This window comes from Colobus angolensis, unplaced genomic scaffold (assembly GCF_000951035.1).
Source record: "Colobus angolensis palliatus isolate OR3802 unplaced genomic scaffold, Cang.pa_1.0 Scaffold19, whole genome shotgun sequence".
In the NCBI taxonomy this organism is placed as follows: Eukaryota; Metazoa; Chordata; class Mammalia; order Primates; family Cercopithecidae; genus Colobus; species Colobus angolensis.
In genome coordinates this window covers 946,879-968,401 of record NW_012115043.1, presented here as the reverse complement: position 1 = coordinate 968,401, position 21,523 = coordinate 946,879, and the positions used below count along the sequence as shown (strand labels likewise).

The 21,523-nt window shown below is 53.9% G+C and overlaps 1 protein-coding gene across 12 annotated transcripts in view; it reads right to left on the bottom strand.

Annotated features, from left to right (window-relative positions):
• TLE3 (transducin-like enhancer of split 3) overlaps positions 1-21,523 on the bottom strand; it is a 49,597-nt gene that overhangs the window by 3,270 nt on the left and 24,804 nt on the right. For 3 of the 12 annotated variants that reach the window (XM_011940304.1, XM_011940305.1, XM_011940301.1), the window contains 13 exons: positions 14,847-15,051; positions 13,316-13,332; positions 9,378-9,497; positions 8,267-8,317; positions 7,524-7,676; positions 7,010-7,151; positions 6,313-6,512; positions 5,142-5,218; positions 3,898-4,147; positions 3,288-3,535; positions 2,116-2,263; positions 1,263-1,413; positions 294-370 (listed from right to left, as the gene is read on the bottom strand). In XM_011940304.1, the coding sequence (XP_011795694.1) occupies positions 294-370; positions 1,263-1,413; positions 2,116-2,263; positions 3,288-3,535; positions 3,898-4,147; positions 5,142-5,218; positions 6,313-6,512; positions 7,010-7,151; positions 7,524-7,676; positions 8,267-8,317; positions 9,378-9,497; positions 13,316-13,332; positions 14,847-15,051 (1,839 nt within the window). Of the gene's footprint in view, positions 1-293; positions 371-1,262; positions 1,414-2,115; positions 2,264-3,287; positions 3,536-3,897; positions 4,148-5,141; positions 5,219-6,312; positions 6,513-7,009; positions 7,152-7,523; positions 7,677-8,266; positions 8,318-9,377; positions 9,533-13,315; positions 13,333-14,846; positions 15,052-21,523 lie in introns of all 12 variants that reach the window. The other 9 variants (XM_011940306.1, XM_011940302.1, XM_011940310.1 and 6 more) reach the window with 6 other exon arrangements.

The window sequence follows — 21,523 nt, the reverse complement described above, 5'->3', positions numbered from 1 at the left end:
TCCTCGCTCTCCAAATCCGACAAACAAATCCGACAAGGCCCCTGCTTAAACGCCCTTGCCCTCGGGGGTCAGAAGCCATTAGTAGCAGATTGTAAGTCTTGCTGGAGTCCCCAGGTCCTTGGGAGAACCCATCTTGCTTCCCCATCAGGTAGGGGTGGGGAGGGGACCAGGGCAGTTCTGATCCTGGCTCCAGGCTCCTCCTGTTCTTCCTCCTGCTATCCTCACTCCCATCACCACCGCCAAGTTTCAACTCTGGGTGGAACCCAGAGGAGGACTCAGATGGTGGGCAGTACCTGGAATATGCTGGCTCCGTAAGGCGTCCTCCAGGCGTTGAGAAGGTTATCTTTCCCAGTGCTCACGAACCACTTGCCTGCAGGTGGGATGCAAAGGCATAATCAGGTTGTAGCTCACTGCCCTCTAAAGCCAAGACCAGCCCCAGACATGACCGGCTGCCACAGAAAAGCAGTGAGAAATGCTAACTAGTATGACTCTTCAATTTCGAGAGGCATTTTGCAAACGACTCGTGGATACCTGGAGAAGGCCTTTCTTTGAAATCCAGGGGGAGGGCTGGGCGGGGCTAGGATGGGAAAAGGTAGGATTTGAAGTTAATTGCAGTGATAACACTGCCCTGAAAGACTCTTGTTAAAGCCACTAAGGTTGACTGGCCTTTCTAAATTCTACTACTAGAAGGCGGCGGGAAATACCAAAAATATCCAAGCCCTGGGAGTCTGGAGACCTGGCTGAAGACAGCAGTCAGTGGGCACCCTTCCTCCAAGCAGGCACTCAGCCAGGGCTCTACATGTGTTAAAGCTCTGTTGCTCCCTGAAAGCCATGAACACCATGCTATTCCCGACCAGAGAGGAAAATCCACTAGAGTTCAGAGAGGGTGAGATGTCCAAGACTGCACAGCTTGTCAGTGGAGGAGCAGACATTCCCATCCAAGGCTATCAGATGTCAAAGCCAGTGGTTGTAACCACCAAGAGGCACTGCCTGCACTGCTACTGTCCCGTTCCTTTGCCCCAAGCCTGCAAGAACTGGCTCTGGCCTAGTGTCCTGAGAGTTCAATAACTCATGGTGACATCTGCATCCGAGAAACAAGGATGGGGAACAAGATTACTAAAGGGTGCTGAAGGGGCACCAGCCCAGGGGTCAGGAGGCCTGGTTCATTCTATAAGCTTTGGGCCCCTCTTCTGTCCTGTTGGCTCAGGCTGCCCTGGGCTCCCCACCCCACTCCACCAGGCCTGGGCCCATCCCAGGCTCACCGCAGTAGGCGAACTTGAGGGAGAGCACGCAGCTCTCGTGCAGGTGCAGCTGGTACTTGTCAGGCTTGGTGTGGTGCAGCACCTCCACGTTGCTGCTCTCCATGCCCACAGCCAGCCACTCCCCAGTGGGGCAGTAGCCCAGCGAGAAGATCTGCAGGCAGTGGGAGGGGAGACAGACTGAGCTCAGCATTCTTTGCCCTCAAGAGGAGGGCTGCTCCCAAAGGTGCTGCTCAGGTCCTCTGAGCCTCAGGGTCCCTCCCTACCCACCCAATAACCCAGGAGTATGGGAGGTCATTTTCCATCCCCATTTTATAGGTGATTCCACATTTTGCATTCAAAGTTACTCTGTCTCTGTGGCTTTCGTCTTCCCTTAAGAAAAAACTGAGTTAAAAAAAAAAAGCCTACTAAAATATTAAACATTTAAGATTAAAATATTAAAGTGGGGAATGCAAATAAGAAATAATAATCGCTGGCATTTACTGAATGCTTCTGTGAGTCAGGTTTATGGCTACGGTTTTTAGAGGGATCATTTCAGGTGCCCACATCAGACCTAGGAGGGTGCTACTACTATCTCCATCTTGTGAATGAGGACGCCGAGGACAAAGTGCTCAATAGCAGCGGAGAAAGAAATCAAATTCCTACAGTTGCGCCAAAAATGTCCAACCCCAAGGTCATCTCTGTCTGTTCCGTTGCTGCTTCCTCCCAGAAGCCTTCCCAGATGGCTCAGGTTGGTCCCTAGTCTCTTGGCAATGGCCATTCTGTGAGGATCCCTTTGTCCCTGACCCAGCCACTGGGGCCCTGGAGGGAGGGAACACACTGCTCTTTGGGAAGGGAGGAGTCTTGGGCCGCACACCTGGGAAGTGAAGTCATGCTGCTGTAGCTGCCGGCCCTCCCGCAGGTCCCAGGAGCGCACCGTGTTGTCCAGGCCCCCTGTCCACAGTTTGGTGCCATCGTGGGAGATGTCTATGCAGCTGGCCCCGTCCGTGTGGCCCTGGAACTGCCTATGAAAGCCAAGCAGGGAGGAGGGTGAGCCCTGGGAACCACAGACTGCCAGGTGGCAGCCATCCCAGGGGCAGTCTGAGTAGAAGAGGAAACTGAGGCCCAGAAGAGTGCACTATGTACATGGTCCCCTAGTGAGCTTGCAGCAAAGCTAGCCCTGGCCTCTTTTCCAGTTCCACAGAAGGGTTTGCCCCAGGACATCTCCCCTGGGAAATGGGGGGTGAAAAGGGGACCTCACACCAGGCTTCTGAGACTGAATCCCTCCAGGGTGGGCCTCTGGAGGAGGTGGAGCTGGAGGCTCAGGAAGGCCCTGGGGAAGCTACGTGTGAGATGACTGATAAAGAGAATGCAGGGCCTCACTGCCTTTAGGACACAGTTCCTTAGCTCGCACTCCATGCACCCTCAATTTACCATCTTAATCTATCTGTTCACCCTGCATGAACTATGGGGCTGAGGCCATCCATGAACATGCTGAATAACACACACAGCCCATGTATAGAAGAGTCAGCTGGGCCAGGCACCCCGTCTGCCTTTGCACTGTAGCACAGCCAGAGGCAGATGCTCCACTGTCACTGTTTTACACAGGAAGAAACTGAGCCGCAGGAGTTCAGCGACTTGCACTAGGTCATGGTGGAGCAGGATTCAAACCCAGCAGTTTTGTCCTGAGGCTTGTCTAGCCACCACATGATGTGGCTTCCCAGTCAGGTCTCCCCAGTCTGGTCTCTGGGCCTCTGCTCCCAGCCTCTCTGCTTGCTCCACTAATCTGACCTCCACTTTCCCAGACATGCTCTAGCTCCACTTTCTTCCCAGAGCCCTCTCCAAGCTCCTGGGCCCAATGGCCCTCCCTCCTCTGTCCCTCGCATAAGGCAGGCGGAGCTGTCTTTTCACCTGTGCATCCCTCATCCCAAAGATTATGCCCACCCCACAGCACCTCAGACAAGGCCAAGGTCACAGCAAACAAGACCAGGCAGGATGGGTAAAAACTTCCCCAGGACGAGGCACTAATGCTCCCTCCTGCCGGCTCACCTGACCAGGGTCTGGTTGTGCAGGTCCCAGACAGCTATGTTCCCGTCACTGCAGCAGGAGAAGCAGACTTTGGCATCAGGGCTGATGGCCAGGGCATAACAGGCGGGAGCCGAGGACGTCAGCTCGGCCTTGATGCGGGGAGTGGGCGAGGCCAGGTCCCAGATGGTGAGCGTGCTGGCCTCGCCGCCCACGATGAGCGTGCGCCCGTCAGGAAGCAGCTTGCAGGAGCGGATGTAATTGTCCCTGTTCTGGAGGGAGAAGGGGCAGGGCTAAGTGCTGCCGACTTCCCCTCGTGGGCACCAGGAGAGTCCTGTCCAGCAATACGGAGCACCTTCACCAGCCCTGCTTACAGCCTCCCCTATACCCAGCAGCTGCCTGGCTGTCCCCGTTCCTCAAATTCACAAGCCTTTGATCTTCCATGAATAGCAGGAGGTCAGTATCAGCCCCACACACAGAAGGCACAACTGGGGCTCAGAGAGGTTAGTCAGCTTGCCTAAAGTTGCTCAGCCAATACGATGCTGAGCCGGGCCCTCGGGCTCTCCCCTGTGGCCCAGGCTGCCCCATCCTCCTACACCAGCTGGAGGAGGCGCAGCGGCCCTGGGATTCTCACCAGGCAGTCCAGCTGGGAGATGGGGCTCTTGCTGCCTGGCTGGCTGATGTCCCAGATCTTCACGCAGCCCTTGCCACCTGTGTAGACGTGCCTCGTGGGGTTGCTGATGGTCACGGCACACACCACCTCCCCGTGGCTGAGTGTGTTAATCTGCCGGGCGTGCCTCGGGATGCCGGGGCCTGCCAGGGCGTCGTGGGGGAAGGGCACGGGCTGCATCTGCCCATCAGCGCTCACATGGAATGAGTACGCTCTGAAAAGGTGAGAACCGTCACTGCTGCCATCCACCCCGGCCCCTCAGAGTTCCCACAGGCCTGGCCCAGGTCACCTGCACCGTCCCCGACTGGTTGCCCTGCCTCCAGGCCCCTCTGCTCTGAAACCTTTCGAATCCAGTAACCCCATGTACTGGGAGGGCTCCACCAGGGTGGAGAGTGCTTAACAGACCAGCTTTGATTTTTATACCCGGTTATATATCCTTGCTCCAAATCAGACCAGAAACCCACAGATGTCCTGGAATGCCCTTTCCCACGATCCATACATTCCCCCAACATGCCAACCCTGGAAAGGGCATGGCTGAAATGCCACCTCTTGCTTTAGGAGCCGGCGGTATTAGGGAAGGGATCTGCTTGCCCCTCCAATAGCAAATGGGGAAAGTCCGTGTCAGAGTCGGTGGGAGCCAGCCTGGCCTGTCTGCTGTTTCAGGCTCTGGTGGGCGCCCTCTCAATCAGCATCTAGATTCTTGTGGACAATTAGAGGACTGTGTCAGGCAGTGTCTCCGCATTATCTGTAGGCTCAATCTTTCAGTTTCCTAGCAACCCGAGGAAGTGAAGGGCCGGGGAGAGTGTGCCCTCCAGGGGAAGAAAGCACTGCTGACAGGGAAGGGCCTGCTACCAGCGGCACTGGGGCCTTCCCAGCAGGTAGAGCCCAAAGGAGTCGGCAAGGCCCACCACAGCCCCAGGTGACTCGGTGAGTAGTTTTCCTTCTCTCCCAGCCCAGTGGCCATGTACTTAGCTAACCCCATGGCTCCTCTGTTGGAGAGAGCTTCTGTGGGTGCTGAGAAGCATGGCTTGACTATAGTTTTCTGGGGTTGCAACCAGGCCTCGGTGCCTCCAGAGGGACAGATACCTTTCCAAAGGGACATGCACCAGGGCAAACTCTGGGGATGACGTGTGTTGTTAGAAGGTGGGGGTAGAGTGCTCTCTCCTGCCCACCCTACAAAGCATGCAGTAAGTATAGCCAAAGCTTACGGTTTTCCTCCAGGAATGGAGGCCAGGCTTGAGGGGAGGCCTGTGGCCCGCATGGGGGGGTGAGGGTCAAAACCAACCTGTAAAGCAAGGCAAGACAGCCCTCCATCAGCCGTGTTGCCACATACCCCCACCCCTGCCTCCTCCACCACCCACCCGGGGTCCTACCTGCATGGCTCTGCCACTTTATAACCCAAGAGACAAGCTGAGCAGAGCAGAGCCCATTGATTCAGAGGAGACACAGGCCCAGGAAGGCCCCTGGCAGGGAGGGGGTGACAGTGTGTAGATCCCACTCTGAACCAGCATCCTCCCTGTTCTGCAAAGCAGAGCTGGCCCTGCCCTACTTCTTTCCTCTCCTGTGGTCCTAGTGGGCCTGTCAGTGGAGAGGAGGCCACCCAAGGTCCAGGAGGTAAAAAGGAAAACTGTCTCCTAAAAAAGGGCCCCTCTCTCCGCCAACCCTAACTCTTCTTTTTCTTTTTATTTTTTGAGACGCAGTCTTGCTCTGTCGCCCAAGCTGGAATACAGTGGCGCAATCTTGGCTCACTGCAACCTCCGCCTCCCGGGTTCAAGGGATTCTTCTGCCTCTACCTCCCGAATAGCACCTGCCACCACACCCAGCTAATTTTTGTATTTTTAGTAGAGACAGGCTTTCACCATGTTGGCTAGCCAGGCTAGTCTCGATCTCCTGACCTCAGGTGATCCACCCGCCTTGGCCTCCCAAAGTACTAGGATTACTGAGCCACCGTGCCAGGCCCCTAACTCTTATTATTCATTCACCACAATAGAAAGTCTTGTAACAACCAGTCCCATCTACGAGACCCCTACTCCATGAACATCACCTGACTCGCCCTGGGATTCCCACCCCCTAGAGCTGGGAAAGGCAGGTGTCAGCCCCGTTTCGCAGACTGAAAGGAAGGCTGCCTTGCGTGAGGTCACAGGGCAGTTCATAGGCCAGTGGGGGATGGAACCCAGGTCTGCTGGCCCCAAAGTGTGTGCCCTTCCAGCTAAGTCTCAATTGTTTCCAATATACGTTCTCCCTACAGGGTCAGCTGCCTGGCCTCGAGACCCTGAGGGGCCCCCAGGCCCTTTGGCACGTGGAGAGCACCCCTCCAACCCCCACCAGCTCCCCACACCGCGCCCAGTCCCCAAGAAAGGAGCCAAAAGGTCTACGTACAGCTCCAAAGCTCACCATTGGCGATCGGCCGTAAGCAGCGGCTGCAGCAGCGGCGGCGGCACTCATCTGGGGTGGGATGTTGTGCAGGCTGGCGTAGGCGCCAGGACTGGTGAGGGAGCCGTTCATCTCGTGGTGGCTCATCATGGCGAAGGGCGCAGCATAGGAGCTGGTGATGGAGATGGGCGTGCGCAGAGCCGAGGCTGCGAGGGGGTGAGCATCAGGGAGGTGGGCCTAAGGGTGATTGGGACATAGCCACGGCCACCTCACCCAGCAACAACCCTCCCTGCATTCTTAAGCTGCCTGCTCCAGGCACTCCTCTCAGACCGAACCCACCCAACTGGGATCCCTGCCTTCAGAGCCAAAGAAACTTAGAGCTTGGCAGATGCACCCACCTGTTTTTACAGAGCAGGATATGGAGGTCCAAATGGGCTTGCATAGAGCCTCACTGGACTAATGACAGGGGTGGGAACAGATCTTGGGAGCCCTGACCTGTCTGATGCTGTTTTCATATGTCTGGCCCAGCAGGGGCCCCAGAAACCCTGGTGTCACCTCCTCCTCAAATCTGACCGTGAAGTCCCCAAGGGCAGGCCCTGGGAGACACTGCCTGTGCTCTATCCCATGGGTGTGTGTGACTCCTGCCCTGGCCAGGGGCAGACCCCCTCCCCCCAATCAGATCAACCCAGCCCATGGTGCCTACCCATTATACCTATCGGGTCCATGCCCGGAGGTTTCCCCGGCATCGACCTGAGCCCTGGGGTCGTGCTGGTGCCTGGAGTTGGGGCGTCGTTCCTTGGGGTTGGTGTGTTGGACTTGAGCCCAGGGGTAGAGGATTTGTCGTTCTGAAGAGGGGAGATGCACAACAAGGGAGGCCGTGAGGCTTCCATTCTCCTAGGAGCCAGGCACAACTGGTGCCCGTCCCAACATGAAGCCCAGAGCCAGCCCCGTAGGAAGCTTCTGCCGAACAGCCTCTCAATCCTTACCCGACCTTGTTTGGCAGGGACTAGGGTGATCACTCCTATTTTACAGATGTAGCAACCAAGGCTCAGAAAATGTTAACTCATTAGCACAGGCCCAGCGGGCACAGGAGGTAAACCTGGGCCAATCACCCATCCAGCTTCTTCCACTCCACCCCTCTGCCCGCCAATTGGCACCACCCCAGCTCTGGTCCCTGCCGCTCCCTTTCCACCCTCTTCCACCCAGACCCCACATACATGACCAAGGTCTTTGGTCTTGGAGGAAGGTGTGCTACTGGAGGAGGCCACCGAGGCGGGGCTGGTGGGGGCATCCTTTTTCAGGCTACGGGCCTTGTCCAGCCCATTTTCAGGAGGGGAGTGTGCCGGGCTGACCCGGGGCGTTGCGGGGTCCTGAAAACACAAGCGATGCAGAGATGCACTGAAAGCAACAGCCAGCCTTGAGGCTTCCCTGCTCTGGGAGTAGGAAGGGAGAGGGCATGGGTGTGGGAAGAAGAGCTTGGCTCAAAGACTGGGGGTCCCACAGTGAGGGGAAACTAACTCTTAACCATCTGGTCCGACTGAGGCCTGGGGAGGGTGGAAGGGTGATCTGCCCAATGTCAAACACAAGTTCAGGACTTCAATCAGCCTGCCTGGGTTTGGCCGAGTGTAGATGCTCTCCAGCTCCTCCTCCTCAGGCCCCTGAGGCTGAGCCCCTGGGGGGATGGAGGATCACTCACGGGGAATAGAAGATGGCCCCTATCTGGGATCTTTGGGGGTGTCTCTCTGGAGACACATTGCAGGAGGCCCTCCGGGCCCATAAATGCCTGGACACCATGCAGCAAAGCCCTGCCCTGCTCCTCTTGACCCCCTGAGACCCCAAGACTGGAGGCCTTGTCTCCCTGCTCAGGCTGCCAGCAATATTAGAACAGACAGAACAGATCCCACCCTGGGGAGGAATAATCCCAAACCAAGAGCCCCCTTGTGACCAGGCCTGCCCATACCTCATTGGAAACATCCACCACCAGATCATCACTCTTGTCCCCATCACTGTCCTGCAGCCAAGGGAGAAGCCAAATGGTAAGAGGCCACACTTTCCCCACCCGACTGGGACCAAACCACCCTATCCTTCTACTGGCCAGGACCTGACGCCAGGCCAAACTCCAAAGTCCATGCTTTCTACTCCAGCCCTGCCCTTCCACAGGCTCCACTCCAGCTCAACACGGTCTCCTTGTGAGGCTGTCCCCTATAGCCCAGCCCCTAGGTTACTCCACTCCTGTGCCCACTGGGCAGCCACACTGACACCCACCATCATAACAGTTCTAAGCCCCTGCCCCCACAGCCTGCCTTTCTGCTTCTCTCTGAAGCCAGAAGCTTCTTCCCAGCTGGTTTTACATTCACCATCCTTCATAGTCAGTGTGCTGCTCTCACCTGGTCATTCCCCCTGCTCCGTGTGGGATAGTGACTTGCCTTCTCTCCCAGAAACACAGCTGAGTGCCCTTTGGGTGTGCAATGTGCCCGAAGCCACACAGCAGCCATGTAGCTGAAGAGGGCTGGGTGCAAGACTGCGGAGGCCCTGCATCATATCCTCCCCTTCCCTCTGTCCCAGCTCTCAGCCCTGCACAGCCTGGCACAGGGGAAACACAACAGCCATGCTTCCACTAGGGTCTCATGTGCTGGGGGCATCCCATTAAAAGGCTAATAAAAGACATGACTGGGTGGCCAAGTGAGTGCATGCCTGGGGCCGACTGAGAGGACTGTAGGGTCCACATTTTGCGGGGCGTCGGGAGCAGCTCCTTAGAGCCAAGTGGGATTCTGGCAGCACCGTGACAGCAGCATGGGGTTGTTGGCCCATCTGTGGGAAGAGACCCCATGAAGGCCAGGACGACCTCCCTGTCCACCTTCGCCCTAGAGTGGCTCACACGCTCACAGTGTGTGAACTTCACCCTAGCCCCGTCCCCACCCTGCCCTCCTCAATGAGGCCGCCTATTGCCACCTGTGCTGCTCTGACTCACTGCCAGCCATAAGGGGACCCTGGCCATAGCTTGGGCCCTGCAGACACCCCCTGCCCTACCCAACAGAAACCCCAGTGGCGCCACGGCCCCTCGGACGTACATATCGGCTCAAGCTGTCCTTCTCCTCCGCCTTCCGCTTCTTGGCTTCCATGCTGTAGTCCGCAGAGCCCCGGTGCTTTTCACTGGCCCGGAGGCTTTCCGAGGGTGACACAGAGTTATTCTGGAAGGAAGAAGAGGGTTTGGGGTTAAAACTCTCTGCTGTATGTAACAACTCACACATCCACACACTGCTAAATGCAGGTGACAGGGAGGTCAGAGGAGGAAAGAGAAGCTGAACTCCTCTCTACCCTGCAGATCGTGGCTCCATCAGAGCCTTGCCAGGGAAGCCCTCCCCACTCCCCAGACTGAGTTCCCGGGGAGATGCCCTGGGAGCACCCCCAATTCTCTTTTGCAGCTCTGCACTGCTATTAAATAATTAACCCCGCAGTGAGCCGTCTGCCTTCTGGCCTGTGAGACTACACTCCGTGAGGGCGAGGGTCACCTGGGTCTCGTTCACCACCCATCTCGAACCTGCCGCACTCATTTGCTCAAAGGAGGGGTAAATGGAATTTGCACTGAGTCTTGCAAGACGGATCCGAGCTGACAGGCAGGGGCCATGAGCAATACTTCATTTGCTGAGCCCGACAGGAATGGGGAGATTGATAGGGAAGGAGGGTGTCAGGCAGCCACCAACTTCCCAGTGGAGATGAGCAGCCGAGCATTCGGTGTGAACACCCCCGCCTCCACGGCAAGGCTGTCAGCAACTCTGGAGAAACACCAGGGTTGTGAAAAAACAAAAATGCCACGTCATGAAGCCTTCCCCTCTGACAGAGACAGGAAAAGGCACAAGGGCAGGGACAGTCACCGCCTCTGTAGCCATTACCAAGTGGAGACCCCGAGAGGTTGGCAAATGTGCCCAAGCTCCCCTAGCAGAAGATGGCACAAAGGGAACCTCAAATTTTCATGAGTTCTCCCTCAACTATAAAGCAAATGAGGATGAGAAGCCTTTGGGATGGGAGGCCTGGGAAGAGGGAAGATGACGGAGCAGTCCTGGGGGTTGATAGTGGTCAGAAATCACCATGTGGCTGTTACCACCGAGCTGGGGAGCAGGGAGGGAAGTGCTGCTGGCAAGGCACCTGCCAGCAAACCTCTGTGTCCAGAGAATAACATCAGGACCAATGCCCCTCTACAATATTGGTGAGGTTTACTCCTTCCTAAGAGCCCAAACTTTACCTTCACCCACCCACCAATTTCCAAGCAGCTGCCCGGGGTCAGGTCTGGTGCTCCAGGCCAGGAGTGGCAGAAAGAGCGAGACACAATCCCTGCCCTCCAAGGCAGCTATGGTCCAGTTATGACGGAGCTGGAAGAAAAGGACAGGCCATCCCGGGTCCCAGGCCCCATGCAACACAGGAGGTCACATGGAGACACAGAGGGACATCTGTTCAGAAGAGAAGAACATCAGAAGACAAGTGGAATGAGGCTTCACTTCTCTTCTCCACTTTCTCAGAGGCCAAGGGTGGCTCAGGGGCAAGGGCCACTTGGAGGGAACAGAGCTGGGCAGTATTTGGTGGGAACAGTGCGGCAACCAGCCTCAGAACTTAATTTCCTTTCCTAAGCCGGTTTCTGGGCAGCCCTTCCCTGCCAAGTTTCTGCCTGAAGCAAATTAAAATGGCAGAGTTATCAAGCCTTGAAGAAAAAATGGAGGTTATAATGGAACTGCAGCTCAACCTTCCCCACAGCCGTGCAGGAGCGGCGGCGACGCGCGCACAGCCGCAATTCAATTAGCTGCTGCAATCGCCGGCAGAAAAATCACCGTCATTTCATTTCATTTCCTCTGACGGTGGCGGCCACCCTGTGCTAAGCAGAAATGCTTCCAGCCCCTCGCACTGGCTGCCCCTTGCGGGCGGGCGGGCAGGGGAGGGGGCGTGCGGCTGCTCGTGTTTCTCCTTGCGACCCGGTGCTCGGCTCCGGAGAACAGCGAGCTCTTTCTTCTCATGCAGTCAGGCTGAAAACCCTCGCCGCTACCGGAGAGTCATGTCAGGCATTTAGCGGCATCGATCCAGCCCGCCTCTGGCTGGCAGGCGGCCAAAAAACTAAGTATTTTTTTATTGCTTCGGCTAGGCAAGGAAATATGAATGAAGCTGCCTCTAATTGGACTCCAGACTAACCCCTCTGGGACAGCTTCCAGCCCCTCCCCCATCCCCCCTCCCACTCTGACACAGCCTTGTCCTTCCTGCCGTAGGCCTCATCTGTTGACAACCTGGTTTCCAAAGCCTGATTATTTCAGTCTACACCGCCCCTGACACCGTCACCACACCACATGCCATGCGCACAGCCTCAGCCCTGAGCTGCCCACTGCTGCCTCTGCCCAGCATCTTGATTCATTCCCATTGGAGTTTCCTGTGGCCCATGTGTGCCACGCCTGAACCTCAGTGAGCATGGTAAAGAGCCCAGCTCTTGGGGGTTCCCAGAGAGGGTCTTTTAGCAGAAAACTCTCACAGATGAGGCACAAAGCCACAAGCCAACAGGGATGAGGATGAGGTAAAGACTCATGCTCTTTAGAGAGTGCTGGCCTTCCCACTCCCCCTCCAGTTCCACTGCAGTGGGTCCCTGCTAGCCAGGTAATCTGGATCCTCAGTCAAGTTATCATGGGTCTTCCTAAACAAAGCTGAGAGGTTGGCCAAGCAGGAATTATTCCCATGGTATAGATAAGGAAACTGAGGCTCTGAGAGGCCAAGAGAACTACTCAGGGTCTCATAAAGCTGGGACCAGACCTCAGCCTTAAAATGTCCAATCCAGTCCTCCTTCTATCTAAGCAAACTGCCTCTCCAAAAATGCCACTGTTAGAGGATCAGTACAGAGGCAGTGAACATGGATTTTCAGCTTCAATGACTCCTCTTTTAGGTACCTAGCAATTCCTCAGCCCAAATGTGGTCCTGGATTTCTGAGCATGTAGGCCGGGTAAGAGGCGACGCCAGCCTCACTGTCAATGGGAGGTTTAAAAAGTCAGCCTGGGTTGGGGGAGGGCCAGGAAGGGAAGGAGGGTTGGACTGGAGAGAGCTGCCCAAGGAAGCTGCTGTCTAGATGGTTAGTTAACTGCCTGACCTTCCAAGTCCTACTTAACACGAGGTAATAACCAAAGCCATCCTAACAGATTAGATGGCCCCAGATACAAGGACGGCGATGAGGAATAAAATAGCTTTGCTAATCGCTGGAGGATTTTTTTTATCCAGACTCCACTGCGCTTATTCAGAAGGCTTATTCACTTGAAACAGAACCTCGGAGCCTCAGTGTGATCAGAAAGATTTACAACAAATCTCAGAGCTGGCAGACACACAGGCGGCCTGGCCTTAATGCTCGCCTGCTAGCACTTTCTTAAATCGAGTGAAAGCCCAGAGCAGGGAGAAACTGCAGGCGTTTGAAGGGAATGAGGTGGATGCAAGATGATACAGAGGCACCCTAGCTGGGGGGGTGGGTAAGAACCTTGGCCCTCAACATGGGACACCTCGGTCCTTAGACCTGGGTTTAGCCCAGAGACTCTACAAAGCCCCTTGCAATGGAAGACCCAGGGCTGGTCAGCTGACCTCTCAGAGTATCACTTCTCATATGAAAGGGAGTTAGAGCTCATTTTGCCCAAGCTCTTCATTTGACAAATGGCAGACCTAAAGCCTGGAGAGATGAAGGGCTTCCACAACTGAAGGTCACTCTCAACAGGTGACGACAGCAGCTCCCATTTTATTACAGTAACTACCCCTCACCCTGCCACTACCACCACTGGCTCTGGACTAAGACATCAGCACTGAAGCCAGGGCTCCTAGCTCGGCAAGAGTAAACAAACAACAAAACCCCCAGTTTCAACCCACAGAGCAGAACCGGGAACCCGGAAGCCAGCTTTGGACACCAACTGACTGGTCTCAGGCCCACGATTCTGGGAGCCCCAAGTCCCACCTCCTCCCAGCACCCAAACACCCCTCCGGGTTCCAGAGTGCCAACACTTACCGCACTGGATTCTCTCTCTTTGGGAAAGGAAGGCCAGGACAGGAGGAAGGTCAGGCACCCCAAGACAAAAACACAAAAAAGAAAGGAAAAAGGTCAGTCTAAGTCCAGCTGGCTTTTGTGATTTGCCAGTGCACTGGTTTTAAAATGGGCAGAAGGCCTGGATCGCTGTCTCCGTGGATCAGCCAAGGTAGGGCCATTAGGTGGCGTTTCTTGGTTTGGAAATTCGCCACCCAAATTCCAGTGCTGCCCCCACCCCTCCAGTCCCCAGGGTGGGGAAGGGAGGCCTTTGAGCCAGTTCTCCCTGTCATGCCAAAGGGCACCAAGTTTACTCTTTAGCAGACTAGGGGTCTTAAGCTTGGGAAGGATCATGTCATACAAAATACCAGCAGGACCTGGGAGTTAAGAACTTTATTGTAAAAAAAAAAAAAAAAAAAAGGAATTTACGAGTGGTTTCTTTAATTTTGTTTTTGAAATTAACACCATTCTCTGACTCTTTGTCAGGATACCCCTAAAAGCTGAAGCCTCTGATAATCTTCCCAGCTAAGCACTAGCTCCCCAGTTCTCCTGTCTGCTGTGGAGAGGTCCCTCTTCTTCTGCCAAAAGGACCATCCCACTGTGAGACAAAAAAATGTAGCCTCCAGTTCTCGGGACCGGCTACCACCCTGTGGCCTGGGCCAAGGCAGGATGGTGACATTCCAGGTCCCCAGTGCTCAGAAGGTGTTGGCTACGTGCCCTGGTAAATACCGTATCTAAGGGCAGAGTGCATTTGGCACCAGTTTTTGAAAAGAGCCTCCCAGGGAGCCAGGCGTTTCTCTTTTCTGATCCAATGAACCACTCTTGAGGCCACGCTCGGTGCAGCTTCCTGGGTCCTCATGGTAAGGGCTCACAGAGGGTCGGGGAACAAGTTCTGACTCCAAGTCAATGTGATCTCTTGCTGGGGTGTACACTACTCCCACTTACAGGCAGCCAGCTAACAAACCTTTACCTGAGCACTGACTGTGCACCTTTCCCAGGTTTTTGCATTGGTGAGATGTAGATGTAAGGAAAACACCCAAGAACCTGGCCCCTGTCCTAGGGAACTAATGATCATGGTAAGCACAAGACATTTTCCAGGGGTAGAATGTAAGAGGACAGTAACAAGGACTTAGCCTTGGCATCCCAATTCTTAAACTCTTATGAGAACTTGAAAAAGGCCCCCAGTCTGACCAGGAAGGCATCCTGAAGGGGTGGACTGGGGCTGGCCCCTGCAGGCCAGGCATTAGGTGTCGTAGGAAGATGGGAGGGAGCTCCAGATGAACAGACAGGGTTTTTAGGACAGGAAATACCAGGTCTACACCAAGGATTAGGAAAAGGTGCATGGGATGCAGATGGCGCTGGCTTCCATGCACCAAGTATTCAACAGATGGCTCCAAATCCTTGGTAACTCCTGGTCCTAGGGTGACAGCACCTGCTGGGTCCACTCACTGTGAGGCCTATGAGTGCCCATGCCCAGCCTTGCCCCACCTCACCCTCTGCCCCAGCCCAGCCGCACCTCTGTGATCGAGTTCATGGTGGTTCTTCTCATCCTTCACCGTCAGATGGGCCTGGCTGCCCAGGGCGCCCAATGCCAGCAGCCCGGAGCTGCTCCCTGTCACTGGGGGTATTCCTGGAGGCTGGAGACCTGACGGGTGGGGTGGCAACTGGACCGGGGGGCCGTGTGTGGCATGGGAGAGGTGCTGCGCCTGGAGCTGCTGCTGCTGCAATGAAGTCAGTGGTGAGTACAGCTGAGCTGGGGAGGGCAGGGGAGGTGTGGCCACCTCAGGAGGAAGGGGGGAGTGGCTCTTCCCATTCCTCTTGCTCCTTCATTGGGTGGGTGGTAGGGGGTAGCACCCCCAAAACCTTTGCCCCCAGCTCAGTCCACATGAATGTCTCGCTGAAGGAAGTCTGTTAATAGACTGCAATGTAAAGATTTATGTCTTCAAGCACCCCCCAACCCGTTGTACCCCAGTTTCAGGAAGAATTTCTCAATATTTGTTTCCAAGCCTGAGATAAATAATGCATGCATCAAAAAACCACAGAGTCATGGGGTTCCCTCTGAGTAGAGAAGGATCCATTTTTAAGCTCACAGCCCTGGCAGTGTTTGCTCATGCATACATGCCTTCAGCATTAGCTGTCGGCATCTCCTACCCTGAGGCTGGACTCTGGGGAAGTCTCCTTATTTCTTAGGAACTCCAAGCCTGCCTTACAGAGCAGGGGCAGGACAGGTCATCACAGCAAAGGCCCCAGAGCCAGATGAGCTGGAGGCCAGTGGAATGAGAGCATCAGTGGAGAACGGGGTAACTGGAAGAGTGGAGGCTTTGGAACTAGACAGACCAGGATTGGAATCCCAGCTCTGGCACTTCCTAGCTGTGTGGCCTGGGGCAGGTTACCTCAAGTCTTGGACCTCAAATTTCCTCATCTGTAAAGGGGGAAAGCAGCAGACCCCAGAGGATTATTGTAAGATAATGTTTGCAGCAGCTCACGGCACACAGCTACTAAGCCTCATGGCAGCAGCTAACATTTACAAAGAGTTTTAAATGGATTCCTGAACCCTTCTAAAAACTTGCCATGCAGCAAGTCAGTATTATCAACAACAACAATGCAATTCTCTCTGTCTCCTCCCCAGTCAAGGCCTCGGCTGCCCTGGCTCCAGAGGCCCAGCTTCCCCACTCAATACTAGCCTCAGGGGCTTCTCTTTCCTCTCCCTTCGCCACACCCAACTTCTTCTCCACTACTGGTATTCACCTATGCACACATCTTTCTTCTCAACTTGTGCAAGAGAAGAAAACTAACACTTACTGGATGCCTGAATGAATGCCTGGGCACCTTCTAACCACCTGGGAAGGGAGGGGTTGTGCCTATTTAATAGATGCTTAGGGGGCTGGAGTAGGTAGCTAGTAATTGGCCAAATCTACCACTAGTAAATCTGTCAACCACCACCCCTCATCCTAAGAATGTTTGTTCCTAACAAGATCCCCAAAGCAAGAGGGGTTGGTGGAGAGTGCCATACAGAATAGATCTGAGAAGCTTCCAGATCTCACGCCTTACTAAGGGAGCTCGCCTGTCAATATGAGATGGTTTTCTGGTAATTGCAAACAGATAACAGAACACAGCGAAGACCCACGGCTCCCGCAGGAGGAGGCAGTAAGTATTTCAGGTTATGGATAAAGGGCCCCACTCTCCCCCAGCTAAGCTGCAAACTGCCCACCTGGCCTCATCCCAAAGTTAATGGCAGCCACAGTAGCCATGGCTTTCCTGGCCCCAGAGGGCTCCCTTTGTCAGTTCTGGGTGAAAGGCTGGCACTGCAGCCATCTCTCAAAGCTGTCAGAGCACTTCTGTGATGTCTGTTGCTAGGCAGTTCATGTGCACGGTCCCAGGGTGGTCTGACCCCACATCTGCACTGAGACACTATGGCTGACACAAAGCTATGGGGCCTCTGGAGCCAGCATCACAGAGTCCAATGCAGAGATCCAACCCCTCCCAGCTAAGAAACTCCAGCTCCTCTAGGATGGGAGCTTACTCTGAGCTCCTCCACTTTTTCTTTTTTAAGAAAATGTAATTTTTTATATCTTATTACAAAACTAATACATGCTCATTTTAAGAAAATACTAAAAATAAGTAGACATTAAAAAGTTTTTTTCATTACCCTTCAATCCTACCCTCGGAAGATTCTACTATTAAATCTGCCTAGGTTTTTATTTATGAAAATCTACACATTTCAAATGTATTTATACAGAAATGGACTCTTGTGAACCATACTGCTATACAGCTTGATTTTAATTTAGGAATGTTCTGAAGAAATTTTCTTGACCTTTTTAATGGCTACCTAGTATTCCCTGGTGTGGTTGGACAATACAACTTTATCTGGATACCTGGTTTTAAAGTGAGTCTCCAGTAGGGCCCCTTTGTTTAGACCAATTGTTAGTAGGCCTGTTAATTCTGCTGGTGGTAACTATTTAGTAAAATCCCAGAAAGCAAGGGCTGAGGTATTTAATCCGCATTTTATAGTGCAGAGTCAATAAGATCCCTCGAGGAAGAGACAAGGAAGAGGAGGGGAAGGAAGGCTTCAAAGAAGTAGCTTTGCTGCCTGTAGACACAGCTAACTCCTTTCACGAACAAGTCTGTTTCTAGAGAAAATGTGCATTGAACATTTGTACCCAAGGAAAGATGGAGTTGAATAGCTCCACGCACCCTGACTCTTATCTTACCAGGAAAGGTCTCTTCTCCTACCCAACCCTCTAGGCTCAGCTTTGCCCAGTTCAAAGGCTGTCTCCTCTGGATGCCCTCCCACCTCAGGTCAGAATGGATTTCTCTGTTGTACCAGCTCTAACAGCTCAGACAATGGAGCCAGGCAGAATAAGGTGGACTTCCAGCTCTACCCTTTATCAGCTATGAGTCCCTGGACAAGTCAGCCGACCTCTCTGTGTTGTGCAAGGATCACATGTGTAATTACAGGTAAAAATGGAGTAGGTGCTCAGTCTTAGCAAATGGACAGATCCCAGGTGACAACTGTTCCTTTTGCCTTTCTGCACTGCTTGGCAACCTGTGAGTTCCAGAAGCAGAAACTGTGTCTTCTCCATCCTAGCACCTCCAACAGTGCCTAGCACGTTTGCTTAGTCCGTGTCTTCTAGGTAAATTAGTGAAAATTTTGGAAAAGGTATATGAAGAGGCTGAGAAACGGTGTCCACAGGTGCCAACCGCCTCTCAGCTCCACGCCTTCCCTCCAAGGCCAATTAGATGCAGCCAGAACAGTTAGTTGGGACAGGAAGCATCAATGGGGTCAGGAGGTGTCCTGCTTGCCCAAGACATGAACCAGAGAACCAACGTCAGAAACCTGGAACAAAGGCAGCAGCGGCTGTTTGGCAGGCAGTGGCTTTCAACGCTGTTAAGCTTCCGAGGCTGAGAGGCTGGTTTTCTGCCTTAGTGTTGTCAGGTAAGAGCGTCCTCTTCGCAAAAGAGAAAAGGAATCTCCCATGCAAAACTGAAGCGTTCCTCATTTCCGAGTGCAAGGGCAACCTGCTGCAAAGAGCCAGAAACTCCCTCGAGGTCTCCTTGGGGTGGTCTGAAGGCACAGCGAGGACCGGCCCAGCAGACTCTGGGAAGCAGGGACAGGAGAGGCAAACTCCAAGGCTCCTTCCTCGGTGCGAGAGCAGATGCCAGGGCTTGTCAGACGGAGGGTCTGCTAACAACAATCTTGGGTACAACAGAAAGTGAAGCGAGGATTTTTCCCTGACAGGTCCAGGGGCCAGCAGGCAACGCCCCGCCTGACCCCCGTCCTTCTCACAGCTCCGCACCTCCGCAGGCAGGCGGGCACAGCTATCCTCAGGCTGTATTCCTATCCCCTGCAACACGTCTGTTGGCTTCAGAGCACAATGTGCTCAAACACAGTGATGTCTGAGTGGGAGGCTGATACTGTTTGCAACTGGGTAGCTTTCCCCACGGCAGAGAAATGGAATCAATTCCACCATCAGAGAACGCCTGTCTCCAGCTTATACCATTCCTTCCAATATGGGAACTTCTCCATCCACAATATGAAAGGAAGTCAATAATTCCCTCTTGCACCCCTAACCCCAAAGAGGGGCTAGGAGCCTGGAACCAAGCCCATACATGGGCGTTCACTTTTCCCTCCTTGAACATTTCCTGCCAGAGCATAAACAGGACAACGAATATGTACTCCACACAAGTGATAAGCGCCTGTGGCCTGGCTCAGAAGGTGCGGTCACTTCCAGGAGAGGTTGAAGGGAAGATCTTGCTTGCAGAGTATGTGTAACTGGATTATGCACATCACGCCTTAGGCCTTCGCTAGGTAACTTAATGCTGCGTTTCTCAGGTTCACAATTTGGGTTGAACTTAGTGAAGTTGTCTAAGCATTTCCAGAGCCAAGACATGCCAAGGGCTCCCACCAGAGGAGGCAAAGACCGAGTCCCGACTGCATAAAATGAACACTTCCTGCTCTCCAATGACAGCGAGAACAGCTCCGGCCTCCGACTGCTCCTTCTCTTTCACATCACTCAGTGGGCACCATAGCTCCGTGCACATTGAGCTTCTGGGGTTAGTAATAGCTTTTAGTGCTCACAACAACCCTTGTGATCCCCACTTCAGAGATAGCAAACAGGCTCGGGAGGCTGAACAGCTCCATGAAGCCAGCAGCAACCAGAGCCCAGACTCAAATTCGGCATTACCTCCCTCCACCACAGCTGCCTGGCTGAAAGACGGATCCTAAGGCACATTCTCTTGGCCATCCTTTCCCTCATACAAAATTCAGTCAATTGAATGCAGCTCATCCACATCTTGGAGTGAGTGCAAGAACCTTAGGTATGGCTTCAAAATACCCTGTGTATTCTGTGACTAGCTACAACCTCCCTCTTCCTCCCCTCCCTCCCACTTAAAAAAAAAAAATCAAGGCCGGGCGCGGTGGCTCAAGCCTGTAATCCCAGCACTTTGGGAGGCCGAGACGGGCGGATCACGAGGTCGGGAGATCGAGACCATCCTGGCTAAAATGGTGAAACCCCGTCTCTACTAAAAAATACAAAAAACTAGCCGGACGAGGTGGTGGGCGCCTGTAGTCCCAGCTACTCGGGAGGCTGAGGCAGGAGAATGGCGTACTCGGGAGGTGGAGCTTGCAGTGAGCTGAGATCCGGCCACTGCACTCCAGCCCCGGCGAACAGAGCGAGACTCCGTCTCAAAAAAAAAAAAAAAAAATCAAGTCAATGCTCTGTGACATCTCCCCTACTGTTAATTTCCAAGGGAATGAAGACCAAATTGTCAGTGGGTAAGCAGATGAGACCTCCTCCACTTTCCAGTCCAAAGACCTTGGGCCATGATACAGCAATTTTAAAAAGAGGGTTCCAGAAATGGGTGATACATCAGCTTACAGGGTCTTAAATCTGCTTGGGAGAGACAGATGCTGCCTTCTGCAAGTTGCTGACCAGGGGTCAAATTTCCCTCCTCGCGCTCAGGAATCTTGTCCTTCTAAAGCCCCTCCTGTTAATTTTATCCAAGAAGCATGTAAAAGAAACAGGGCTACTGTAACCAAGTCTTGCCAGGCCCCAGCTAGAAGACAGACAGTCTTCTTCCTCTTTTCCCTCGGTGGACACCTGAGTTCCCTGTGGTCCAGCAGGGAGTAGATAGGCTTGGCTCGAGAGCCCAGTTCCCTGTATCTGCTTTTCCTTCCCCTTTTCACACACACCACCCTGACCTTGGATCCTGCCCTTTCTCACCAGGAAGGAAGACCCCAGGAATACTCTAATCCTCATGATAAATATGCCACTGGATACCTCCCTGCCCATGCCAGAGGCATCTGATTTCTCTTTGAGTTGAGCTGAGCCACGACCTCAGAATCTTTCAACTCTATGAGCAAGAAAGCCACTAAACAAGTAGGGCAGATGGAAGAACTGAGGCTTGGAGGAACAAAGTGACTTGCCCAAAGCCCTCCTCTAAGTCCAAGACCAGGGTGCCAGGCTGTGTCTCCTTCCGGAGCAGCAAATCCAACAGTGCAGTGGGGGTAGCCACTGGAAGCTGCCAAGAGCCTCCTGGGACCCTCTTTCTCCTGCCCTTTCCTGCTGGGGCCAGGATGCCTGCCCTTTTGCTCAGCCGGTGGCTCTGCATCCCCTGTTATCCTTCTTCACCTTGCTTCCCAGAGGCAGCTCAGCTGCAGGCTCGCTCTCTGCTCTCCTCGAGGAGGAGATAAAGAACGCCCTGACTAGATTAGCGGCCTCCTTCGCTGGAGTGCAGTGAAGCACGGCTCCCCAGTGCGAGCATGCCTCGGCTGTCCGTAATTCCTGCCCTGTGAGGCTCTGTCAGGCGCAGCGATTAGACGGCTGCCTGCTTAATGACAGGGCGATGGCTGCATTCACTCGGAGCTGGAGAAGCAATTACCTTGAAAATGGGGGTCACAGGCCCCACTCGTTGGCTTTAATTGAATTCCAATGTCTGCCTTGAGCTGCCTCGACCTAACTTGTAGCTTCCTAAATACTACTTAAAGGAAGTACAGCTAATCCAAGCAGTGCTTCTCTCCCAATTTTACTCTTTTCTTAAAACTTAAAAAAAAATTATTTTCATAAGAGGATTTTAATCCCAGCACTTTGGGAGGCCGAGACGGGTGGATCATGAGGTCAGGAGATCGAGACCATCCTGGCTAACACGGTGAAACCCCATCTCTACTAAAAAATACAAAAATCTAGCCGGGCG